The sequence below is a fragment of the Megascapheus bottae genome, chromosome Y (assembly GCF_031878675.1).
Source record: "Megascapheus bottae isolate mThoBot1 chromosome Y, mThoBot2.hap1, whole genome shotgun sequence".
Taxonomy (NCBI): Eukaryota; Metazoa; Chordata; class Mammalia; order Rodentia; family Geomyidae; genus Megascapheus; species Megascapheus bottae.
In genome coordinates, this window is record NC_143548.1 from 8501095 (window position 1) to 8513670 (window position 12576).

Sequence of the window (12576 nt, forward strand, 5' to 3'; positions counted from 1 at the left end):
AGTGGGAATGGCGGTGGAAGGAGGCCCGGGTGGTGAGGTGGGGTGTGAGTGGTGAAGCGGGAATGGCGGTGGAAGGAGGCCCGGGTGGTCAGGTGGGGTGGGTGGTGAAGCGGGAATGGCGGGTGCTGCGGTGGAGGCCGGGGTGGTGAGGTGGGGTGGAGCACCCGAGGTGGTGCTGTGCTGCGGGCGTGGGGTGTGGTGCTGAGCTTGGGTGATGAGTTGGGGTGGGGGTGTGTCATTGTGTTTGGGGTGGAGGGTGGGGGTGGCTGGTGGGTCGGGCCTGGACCCTGGGCCTATTTGCTGACCCTGACCTCTTGTCCCTTGTGGCGCTCAACCACCTGAGCCACGCAGCCACTCCTGGTTCGCTGGGGCTGAGCTGGAGAGCAGAGTCTCACCAGGGCTATGTTAAATGGAGACAGAGGAAACATACATGACGCGTGCCTACATCTTGCAGAACTTCCCAGAGGAACTGTTTCCTGCCTGCCTTGCTGGAGTTAACGGCTACATGCTGTCTTTAGTAATTGTGAACTGCTGAGGATGCAAACGTCAATCTAAAAGGCCGATACAGGTGCCAGGAGCTTGGCCTCGTAGTGCAGAGCCTGCCTTACATGCACCAAGACCCGTGTTCGATTCCTTGGCACCACATACATTAAAAAAAAAGCCATAAGTGCTGCTGTGGATCAAAGTGGCAGAGCTCCAGCCTTGAGAAAGTACAAGGATAGTGCTCAGGCCCTGAGTTCAAACCCCAGGACTAGCAAAACGTTTAAAACTATAAATAAATAAAACGGTGATGGAGAGTTCATGAGTCCTTATATTTTTGAAACTGCAAACACTACATGCAGTGTGCTCTTACTGAGAAATGGAGTGTGAACACTGTACATGTGAACTACTCTGATTTGCTCAGTCTGGTCTTCTCTCTTGTATCCCACAAATATATAACATGTTCCAATGAAATAGAACACCCTGAACATTTCATTTCTTAGATTTGTACTTGCAATATATTTATCACAATCTTCTAAATCTTCTTACTTTGACCTAATAGGCCAGTGAAACCCGTGCTTTATTTATGACAAATTTTGTTGTTTCAAGTAAGACTCATTAAGGTCTGGTTTTTCAGGTTCTTTGACTTGACTATTAATCACACTGAAAAACTTGGATTTTGATTTTTTTCTGTGTGTGTGTGTGTGTGTGCACCTTACAGGAAAAAGATGGCATCTGATCATCCTAGAAAACTGTTTGTAGGAGGGCTTAGTGCAGACACCAGTGAAAAGGACCTAGAAGGGATCTTTTGTGTGTTTGGACACAAAGCAGAAGGTAGGTCTTTGCTTAAGCCTCTGTGTGGGTAAATAGATGTTCAATACATGAAATAATAATCTTAAAATGGTTCGAATATAATGTCTGTTCTTGAAACTTGAAAGACAAATACTATTTTTCTATGAAGCACTGACTCCCTGCAATGCCCTAAGCATCTGATAGCATTGAAGATGAAAATAACCAATGTGTGTGGATACATGTGAAATGTGATGGGCTTGTTTTTACTGAAATATTAGTGAATGTGTAACAGGGATGGATTTCAAAAAGTTTTGATATGCTTTGACACTTGTGTGTGAAGTTTAATTCTCCATGTCCTTACGGAAGTTAAAACTGTTTCTGTATATTGCAGTTATTTTGCTGAAGCATGGGGAAACCAAGAGGTCTAGAAGCTTTCCTTTTATTACCTTTGAAAACCCTGCAGATGCTCAGTGCGCAGCCAAAGAGATGAATGGAAAAGTAAGCATCTTTTAGCAACATCCTACTTCTGTTCAACACTTGCCAAAATTGGTTTCTTTTCTGCATTTGATATAATATGATGATATGATGAAAAGGTGATAATGATGCCATATGGCACCATTGACACTTTGTGTTGTAATATACTCAGAAATGACTCTCAATCATGTACCTGTGGTTCAAAGTTCATGAACCTAGGATTCATTTTAAAAGAGGATGCAGTCAGGCCATGGAGGCCCCAGATGATTTTGTTTGACACCTAAAACAAACAAACCGGGCCTGAGTTGGTCTAGTGGTAGAGTGCTTGCCTAAAACTCACCAAGACCTGAGTTCCATTCCTCAGTACCACATACATCGAAAACAATCCAGAAGAGGTGCTGAGTGTCAAGTGGTAGAGCTCTAGGCTTGAGAAAGCCCAAGGACAGTGCTTAGGCCCTGAGTTCAAGCCCAGGAGTGGCAAAAAACAAATTGAAAAATGATATTTTTTTATCATGTGTTACAAGAAGTAAAATTAAAAGCTAGTAAGGCTGAGAACACCAGACTAGGAAAAACCAGAGCAAGATTTTACAAGTCCTGAATTCAAGTCTCTGTACAAACACAGACCAAAATCTTGGGAAAAGAGTAGATTACACAGCTTATTGAGTAGATACTATAAATTTGTTTCATGTTCCTATTCCAAGTTCATTTTCAATAGTATGTTAGCTTTCCATCAATTAGGCCTTGCAGGGAATTAGTGGTCATTGTGTAATCCTAGCTATTGGAAATGGCTGAAATCTGCTGAAGTTTAGTTTCAACTACATGAGACTCCATCACATGTAACAGTCCAGGTTTTAGAAGTCTGTCTAAAGTTGTAAAGGTTAAGAGAAGCAGTCCAATGGGCTTGAGATCTTGAGTTGTAAGTGTGACACCATAAAAATTGGAAAAGTGCAGAAAGGAATGACAGAACAGATTAGGAAAGAAAACAACAATGAAAAGAAGTAAAATGTATTACAAGACGTGGGAAGATTTCTGAGGGTTTGTTTCTGTGAGATTATTGTTTCTCAGTCCTGGGAATTAAATTCTGAATCTGTGCACTATCCTTAGACACTTTTTGCTCAAGAGTAAGTCTGTGTCAGTTGAGTCAAGAGTTCCACTTCAGGCTTTTCTTTGTATATGGTTCTGAGGAATAGAGCCCATGGCATCACACATGCTTGCCAAGTGTTCTACCACTAAGAGAGGCTCCTGGTCCTTCCGAGTGTTTTTTTTTTGTCTACTCAATTACTGCTTCTTAACAGATACTCTACATGCTTAAAAATTATTTTTATTGTAAGTAATAAAGATGATGTACAGAGGGGATTTCAGTTACCTAAGTAAAGTGTGTTTTGGGTTTTTTTGTGGCCAATTTCACTTCTTGCATCATGCCTCCAGCTCTCTTGCTTTTGCTATATTTTCTTGAGCTGAAAGTACTGCTTTCTTGCCTGCCCAACCTAACCTATAGTTTTCTAACTAACAATGACATCTAACTTGTTCTGAAAATTTTGCACTGATCCTTTATCTTCCTAATCTCCTTCTGCACATTACCTGGATTTTTCCTAGCATCATAGAAGTATTTCTGTGAAATCCAAGCTTTAAAAGACACATAGGCAGGGTCACACAGAATTTTTGAGAAATGTGGATATGATGGAAAATAACATGAAGAAATTGAAGGATCCTTTCTGTCCTATAATTCTTTGTTTTTCTCACACACAAGGATTTCAGTAAGTCACTCTCTTGGTTATTTTATGGTAGTGATTATAGATGGCTTATTTTTTCCCCATCTTGAAGACAGTCTATCTATGTCTTCCAGTATTATAAATTCTAGAGGTAGTAAATCTCTAGCCTCTTTAGTTTTTCTGGTGTCTATATTGAGACTGAAATTCACGTCTTCAAGTCTTGCTCCATTATCCCCTCACACAGGTGGCTCTATTTCAGTCAATCTTAAATTTTTGCCTGTTAAGTGGAAATAAGAGTCTCCTGGGTATGATACCCAAGTAGAATTTAAATCACTGTTCTAAGTCTTGAAGTCACTATTTATTCTGGAGTAGTTTGTTTTGCTTTTTTCCTTACATAATTCTGTCATCTTTTGTGATTCTTTTATTGGTTAAGCTCTGCCTACTATATGCCCCCATACTTTAGCCCTTCCTCTTTGTCCTTAATGATATTACTTCATGTATCTGCCTTATAAAAATTGACTCCCTTTGGCTTCTCATTTGATAACTATACACAAATATTTAACAGCTCAAGAGAAATTATGGACGATTTATTTTGCTTTAATGCAAGCAGAAGGATAGATAAGCATCTCTGAACACTAATGTTTTATTCTTTCATCCAACTCATGTTTTATTCAGTTCTTCCTCTGTGTTACACCTTAATGCAGTACCAGCAGAGTATTCTGTATAAGTGCTCTGTATACTTTTTTTTGGAAGGGCTTTATTTTAATACCCAGCTTTTTTTCTTTATATATATATATATATTTTATTGTAATTAATGGAAGGGTTACATGATATTTTCCAGATAGAAGGTGCATTAGCTCTGTATACTTTTAACTCAGGTTAAGGAAAATGAATTCACTTCCACTTGATGGAAAATGGTTGTTAATTTGAAGCATATAAGTTGAACTTCCTTATATTTGCAAAAAATATGACGTGTAACATAAAAAAGCAAATTAGATTGCATTACAGTTGAATGATTGATTTTTATTTTTTCAGTTGTTGGATAGAAAAGTAATTAAAGTAGAGCTAGCTGGCAAACCATCTTATGCCAATCATGGTAGAGGGACAGAACCACCTATTTCAAGAAGTAGAGTGACCCAAAGAATTCTGAGCTATGGAAGAGGAGGAAACGATGGAACTAGAGGCCATTCTTCGTTTGAAGGGAACTTTGGTAATGTTTTAAAAGAGAAACATACACACATAGGATTGAAAGCCAGGAAGTTTGTAGAGACAGAATTAATTCTCACTCACTTCCTCATGAGCAGAACTTTAATTTACTGCTAATAAGAAAGCTAGTTCTAAGCTTTTTAAGAAGTAAGATTGACTTCACAAAATACTTTTAAATTCACTATGGTGTTGTCAGACCATTATAGAAATAGCACAAAAAGTAAAATTTTGCCTTTACTTATTCAACAAGTTTTCTCTCTTGAAAGTCATCATGTGCTGGGAGCTTAGCCTAGTGGTAGAAGTGCTTGCTTAGCATGCACAAAGGCCTGCTTCAATTTCTGGGTACCACAAACATAGAAAAAAGCTGGAAGTGGAGCTGGGTGTGGCTCAAGTGATATAGCTCTAGCCTTGAGAAAAATTCAAGGACAGTGACTAGGCCCTGAGTTCAAGTCCTACAACTAGAAAAGAAAAAGTCATGTATAAAGCCCCCACTCTGAAGCAGTGCTGTGGCTTAAATCATAGAGCAGTATCCTTGAGCTGCAGAGGTCAGATGCAACAATTAGGTCTAGAGTTCAAGTAACAGAATTCCTCCAAAGAGGAAGGAAGGCCTGGGCTAGGGAGACACACACACACACACACACACACACACACACACACACACACACAGAGGGAGGGAGGGAGGGAGGGAGAGAGCAAGAGCGAGAGCGAGAGAGAGAGAGAGAGAGAGAGAGAGAGAGAGAGACCCCTATCCTCTGGTGAATATTTAAAGTTGAAGGGTTAGTCATGCAATTGATTTGTTTTTGTTAAGTCATATAAATGTTCTCTTTTGTGATTCCGTCTACAGCTTGAGCAACAGCCTGAAGTTTAAATTTACTTTATGAACTAACTAGAGCCTTGCATTCTCAAATGTGCCTTTGGTTTGGGAAAGACCTAGAAAACTCATGTTGTATGTCTTTGTGTTGTATGACTAGAAGAGAATGAGCTATAACATTTTTTGACATTTCTTTTTCATTTATTCGTAAAAGGGCGTCCTTACTATTTCACTTATTTTCTCCCAAGTCCTGGGCTACATTTCAGGCCCTGACCACTGTCCTTGGACTTTCTCAAGGCTAGAGCTTTACCACTTGGTCCTCAACAGCACTTCCAGCTTTTTTTCCCTTATATGTGGTACTGAGGAACAGGACCCAGACGTTCATACTTGCTAGACAAGCCCTCTACCACTACACCAAATTCCTGGCCAGACTATTTCATTTTTAAAAGAATAGTTTGGCTTTAAAAAGGAAATTATGATATATGTACTTAACATTTTATTTATTCATTTATTTTATGAAAGTGCCCAGTGTTAGTTCTAGTCATTAACTGCAGACTCCTCTGGAAAGTATGCAGTGTTTGTTGTGAATTAAGATACATATATTTACATCTTTCCTTGTCCAGTAGATTGATCTTGAGAAGCAAATATCAAAGGATCACTGTGTTTATATGAGCATACATTTTTTTTCTTTTCAAGGAATTTCACCCAGCCCTGATAAAGGACACATTATTTCCAGTTACACAGAAAGAATAGAAGTGATAGAAGGATTACTTTTATCAGTTCATTGTATATACATTCTGTACAGGGCACTCTCTCTTTATGCCTCATTTTTGTGTCTTATATACTCTAGTTTAACTTACAGTAGGTGAGATTTGAGTTCATGTCAGTAATGGGTTCAGAAACATGTTTTTGACACCATACTTAGATGAGTAGAGATCAGTAGAATTAATGTTTCATGTACAACATTGTTGTAATGCTTTCTTCTCCTTATTTCTTTACTCTCCAGTTCTCTCACATATCTTTAAATGTGTCTTCAGGCTTTAAAAGTTTCTTTTTAAAACTGGCATTTGGGGGCCGGGAGTTTGGCCTAGTGGTTAAATTGCTTGCTTAGCATGCACGAAGACCCGGGTTCGATTCCTTGGTACCACATATGTAGAAAAAGCCAGAAATGGTGCTGAAGCTCAAGTGGTAGAGCTCTAACCTTGAGAAAGTCCAAGGACAGTGCTCAGGCCCTGAGCTCAAGCCAGGACTGGCAAAAAACTGGCATTTGGAGGTAGTTTTATAACTTGCTCTTGAATAAAAAAATGTAATTCTAGGGTTTGGAAGTGGTGAGGTTCATTTGGTAGAATACACCCAGTGAGCAAAATGCATCAGGAACCAAGTTGGAGTTCCAGTCTCAAGCTTTAAAAAAAGAAAGTAAGAAAATAAAAAGGTAATTCTCAGTTTTATGGGTTTGATGGGACTTTATTCCTACATTACATCTACATAGCACTTTTAATACTTATCAATAGAAGTTAAACAATGGTAGGTAAAATAGTAGTTCCTTAACTAAGAAGATTTTGTTTTCAATTCAGGTGGCAGCAGATATAGTCCCAATTTCAACATGAGCTCTCCCAGGAGACCCTTACCAGTTAAAAGAAACCCATTTCCTAGAATTGGCAGTCCTCCTCCTAAAAGATCTAATCATTCTGCTGCAGTGCGAAGCAGTTTTAAAGCGGGAGAACAAGGTATCTACTGCCTAGTAAAAGAGAGCTTCTTGTGAGTGAGTATAGTATCATATGAATGAGATGAAGCTGTGGTCCGGTAAGTCCTTTGATTATAAGAAACAAAACAGGTGGTGAGAATGGTGTGGGTAACTTGATTGAGAGCTCAGTTGTGCTTTCCTTATCAGGTGATCTTTGAGATTTCTAAGACATATCTATTTGATGGTTATAGGTTTTAATCAGTTCTTCAGGATATTGGTGTAATAGTCAATTTACTACCATTATAAGATGTGCTTGCTTTCAAATCTCTTGGAGAATTTCTGTGTAAATTTCTATCAGGATTCTCTGCTATTCATGTTTCTTTTCAATAATTTATGTGAGCTCTCCATAGGAGAGTTTTCTTCTTTTGTATGTCTGCTCTAGGTTTTAATTCTGTGCCATGGGTAAAAGAAATTTTTCATTTGAATGACAGTCCTTTATTAAATAGTTCTCAAACCCAAATATGATAATCAGTCTTAACCTCCATAGGAAGCCCATTAACTATCTGTATTTTTATGTAAAAATTACAAGTTACATTTGCCATGTTACAGTGATGCTTAACGTGACTCATTGGTTTGGATTAAGTAAAGCAAAATCAAGGCATAATATAGTGATCCACTTTATGTTGCCAAGAATTGTGTCATTGAAAGGAACGAATAATAAGATGAAATGATACAGGATGAACTTACTGTGAAACATCATTTGTCATGAGCAGAAAAGAAGTCACTAGAAACTTACATGGTATTTGAAATAAATTCCAAATCACAACAGGCAAACTTGAAGTGATAAGAGATTTATTTAGTTGCATGTAAATCTCAAAATGCAATTCATTTTTCAATAAGAAGCACATAAATCACTATGGCCATTCATTTATAGTCTCAAAACATGCCTAATAGACCCACTGAAATTGCTTGAGCACAGAATTCAAAGTAAGCCTGAGATGTCTAAAGTAGCAAAACTGGAAATGAGGATTGAGTAGAAGAGATAAAAGTATAGATAGATACTGCATAAAGTTGAAAAGATAGCCAATAATTTGGAAGTCATAAACTTAGGACTTTTGCTTAACTTTTGAATTGGGAAGAAGGAACTTTATGGTCTATTTACATTTTACATGTAGAAGGCATAAACAACCAGCATATTTGCACTAGGAGACTAAACAGTAATCAAATAGATTAGGTCTTGGAATAAGGAAGGTAACTTATCCTGTGAAGATTTTTATTTACACATGATTTTAGAAGACATGTATGTATATTCCATATTAAATACATACTAAAGATATTTATATCTTCATTTCTGTATCTGTGTACTAATACATATATGTATCAGTGAACTTTTGCATAATATTGACATACAGTAGGAAACTAAATTAGCATAAAATAAGGGAATCTTGCTCCACTAGCTTATTATGGAGCCCCCAAATGAGGACAAATTAGAATGAATGTACATGTACAGTATTCTACATGTGAAAAGTCAATACAAGATTTCAGTTTTGTTTTTTTTGTCAATGATGGGACTTGAACTCTGCACCTCTGAGTTGTCACTGAGCTCAGCTCAAGGCTGCTGGTCCACCCCTGGGCCACAGTACCACTTGCGATTTTGTGGTGGTTAACTGGACAGTTAATTTTGTGGTGGTTAACTGGACGTCCCACAGACTTTAGTTCCCAGGCTGACTTTGAACAGTGATCTTCAGATCTCTGACACCTGGGTAGCTAGGATTATAGATGTGAGCCACCATACCTAGTCAGGATATCATTTTTTTGCCAGTTCTGAGTTTGAGTTTAGGGCCTGAGCACTGTCTTTGGACTTTCTCAAGGCTAGTGCTCTACCATCTGAGCCTAAGCACCACTTCTGGCTTTTTTCTATGGATGTGGTACCAAGGAATTGAATCTGGGTCTTCGTGCATGCTAGGCAAGCAGTCTACCACTAGGCCAAACTCCTGGCCCCAGTATATCATTTTTATCTCAGAAATAGGTGAATTGTTTCTGTAAGCTGAGAATGGAGAGTTAAATTTTAATAGGAATTAAATAATAAACAGTGTGGATGTTCTGCATTACTGTTTTCTGCTCTTATATTTTCATATCAATTCATAGACACACTAAATGAACAGAAAAAAATAAACATGGTAAAACATTGTTTAAATGTAAGGACAAAGCATTAATTTTTTACAATTTAAGTGAATATTGTCCTTATCTCTGAAGACAGGTCTAGAAAAAAGTATAAAGACGTCTGAAATCTTAAGAACTATTCAAATTGGAACATCTAAGATTTAGAAAAAAACTTATTCATGAGCAGCTGTACTATGTAAACTTTTTTGCATATATTTTATTGTAATTGTAATTGATTACATTATATTCACCAGATAGAAGGTGCATTACTTCACAAATATTGATACCCTTTTTCATGACATGGTCACCATTTCCCTTCCTCCTCTCAGCGCTCATCTTGATTTCCCCCTTCCCTACCAATTCAAATAACCAATTAAACACATATAAAATATATCAAATAACAAGGTGAAATATTATAACAATATGAGATAACCAAGGGATAGTACATTAAGGACAATAATCACTCATTATATGGCTTTTGCTTTCTTATCCTGATGGTCCTTACATTTACTGTCATACTAGTTGGCCTTATGTCTCTAGATTTTGTTCTATTGTAAATCTCTGCTAGGAGAGAACAAGGTTTCTACTGATTATGACAAATGAGGGAGACTATTGGGCCTATGTTCCATTGAGTCTGGCTTATTTCACTTAATATCATTTTTTCTAAGTACACTAAGCTATTTTCCATCCAAAAGATGCAGCATGTTCGTAAGCTATGTCAGATGAGATGTGTGATAAGTGTATTTTCTTTATTAGATATTTTATGTAACCTTACTATAATCAAGAAGATTATCTTATGTTTCTTAATGTATTCTACAAAATATTTGCTCATTCAAGCAACAAATTGCTCTCTAAGTATACTGTGAGGCTTTAAATGGTATTTTGAAACGATAAGTGACAATTTAAGTAAGAACATGTATAAACTTAGTTTTTTTCTGAGGAGCTATCAAACGAATTTAGCCAGGATGGTAATAACATTTAAGTATTAGAAGAGAATTTCCATTATGTTGGCACTACATTCCTCACTGCACTTGAAGGATTGTGTTGATATTGAAACAGCAAAGTCCAGTTACAACACTACTAAAGAAGGTAATGGGTATACATGATAAGTGAAGTGGGAGATACACATCTACACAAGGCACTTGTTTGATAAAGTGTGGTAGATGAAGTATATTCAGTATATTTTTCATGTATGGAAACATACCAGTATGTGTGTTTCTTTACATATGAATGATTATGTCACATATTTACATATGGTTTATAATATTCCTGACAACAGGTAGATGAGAAGAAACAACAGATGTTAAAAACATTAGGAGCACATTGATAAGGGAGTTAAAGTTCTTTGGGTGCTTTATACTAACAGTGATTAAATTGTATGTTTACACAGGAAAGGTAAAAGAAATTACATTTAGGAAGTAACATTTTAGAGAGAGGAGTAAGTTGGTATATTTTGAAATACTTTAAAAATATTTCTCATAGGATAGAACAGTGTTTAAATTTTCATTTTATTTCATTCATTCTCAACATGAAATACCTGACATCAGCATTTTAAAATTAAAGGTTCATTGTCGTGTGGGAGAGAAACTTATGAAATGATGCCCCGCAGAACTCCAGTCTCTTTTGAGAGAGATGACTATGCATCACCAAGTGCCAATACGTATTCTATTAAAGATCGGTAAATAAGATAACAAAATGACAGGCTTTGAAACAACAGGCATAAATTCTTCTGATGAATACATATTTTTCTTGCTGTCTGTTGTGTTCTGAATTGTTGCACATGTGTTTTGGGCATTGGTTTATGTGATTTGGAGAAACATCTACTCAGTTCATCTGTCTATTTTTACTTTGGAGGAACTTTCCTTGTTTTTCAAGAGTTGTTTGAGTTCTGTTAGTTAATTTTCTACTTTGAATTACCCTAGAGGAGACCACCTGAGTTCTCGAGACATCAAGGGTTATGCTGGAGCACCTAGAGAATATGCATACAATAGTTATAGAGGTTACTACTCTAAAGAAAAATGTACTTCTAAAAGCTACAGGTATTACCCGTTCTGTTAAGTATGCTAACTGAAGTTGGTAATGCTTGTATTGATTGTTGCCTTTGTTTTAAATTTAGTGATCGTGGAGGCTATGATGGGAGTCATGGTAGAAATGATCATTCCAGTGGAGGTTCGCATCAAGACATAGGTGACTGTTGTGGTGAGGAAGAGTCCAGTGTTGACATGTAAATGACAGAATTACATTGCTACCTAAGCAGAGAAAACTACTATCTACTGTCAGCTTTTGGTTACTTTGAGTATGTTTGTGATGTCTTAATCACTTTTCCTTAGAACGATTTTAAAGCTGAATAAGGTATCTCATAACTTTTTACCTTAAGGAAAATTGTCACAGCATAGGGTAAAAGAGTACTTAACTCTATGAAGCAGACATAACATGAACAATTCAAATTTCTGTCAAGTTTCAGCATGTCAAATCTAAGAATTTCAAGACGTGCTACTTAAAACTCATGCATGATACAAAAACAGTGTTGTCATACAGTAGTATGTCATCTCATCTTTGATCTTGCAGCAGAGAATCACCATACTGCACCAACTATACGAGAATTCACCAGGACCTTTGGTGGAAACAGTCGTTATGATGATAACCGCAGCTCACAACACGAATGCAGAAGAAGAGATGGAAATGCTGCAAACAGCCAAAAAGATACCCATTTTCATGATCGCGAATATGGTGTGAGACAAACAGGGCCTCTTCCTTCTCAGAAGAGGGGTTACCAGGCTCCTCATGAGTCACAAATGTAGCTCAGTGAGTGTAGGTTCCCGGGAGATTGGGAGATTGTGATGGAAGGCTTATAAGAGGAGTGAGAAGTATTAGTATTTTCACTTGCATGCCAAACTTCATGTTCCAACAGAAAAGTAGAATAGTACTTTTCAATGTTAAGTGAGTATTTCTAAAAATGTTTTGGTTTAGAGGAACAGCGTATATTTATGTTCACGTTAAAAATGGTATATTTCATCTGAATAAACAGTACATTTGAATAATCCACTGGTGTTTATGTTTCTTGAGAAAAAGAAGTTAGGATGGGGGATTAAATGTCAGAATCATTACTTAAAATTTTATTAGTAGGAGCTACAAAAGAGGTTGTGATTATGTAAGTCTGGTTATCAGTATGGTGAATGTGAGCGTGTGGATATGGGTGCTCATACAAGCGTCTCTCTGTGTGCTTTGTTCTGGGCCTGAACTCAGTGTCTGGG

The 12576-nt window shown here is 37.3% G+C and overlaps 1 protein-coding gene across 1 annotated transcript; it reads left to right on the forward strand.

Moving 5' to 3' along the window:
• The first annotated feature begins 1208 nt into the window (after positions 1 to 1208).
• Positions 1209 to 12123, forward strand: LOC150040281 (RNA binding motif protein, X-linked-like-1). Its single transcript, XM_090327339.1, has 5 exons — positions 1209 to 1314; positions 1664 to 1770; positions 4494 to 4668; positions 7050 to 7202; positions 11891 to 12123. Exons 1-5 carry the CDS (start codon positions 1209 to 1211, stop codon positions 12121 to 12123), a joined length of 774 nt encoding a protein of 257 aa, XP_090183465.1.
• Positions 12124 to 12576: the final 453 nt, after the last annotated feature.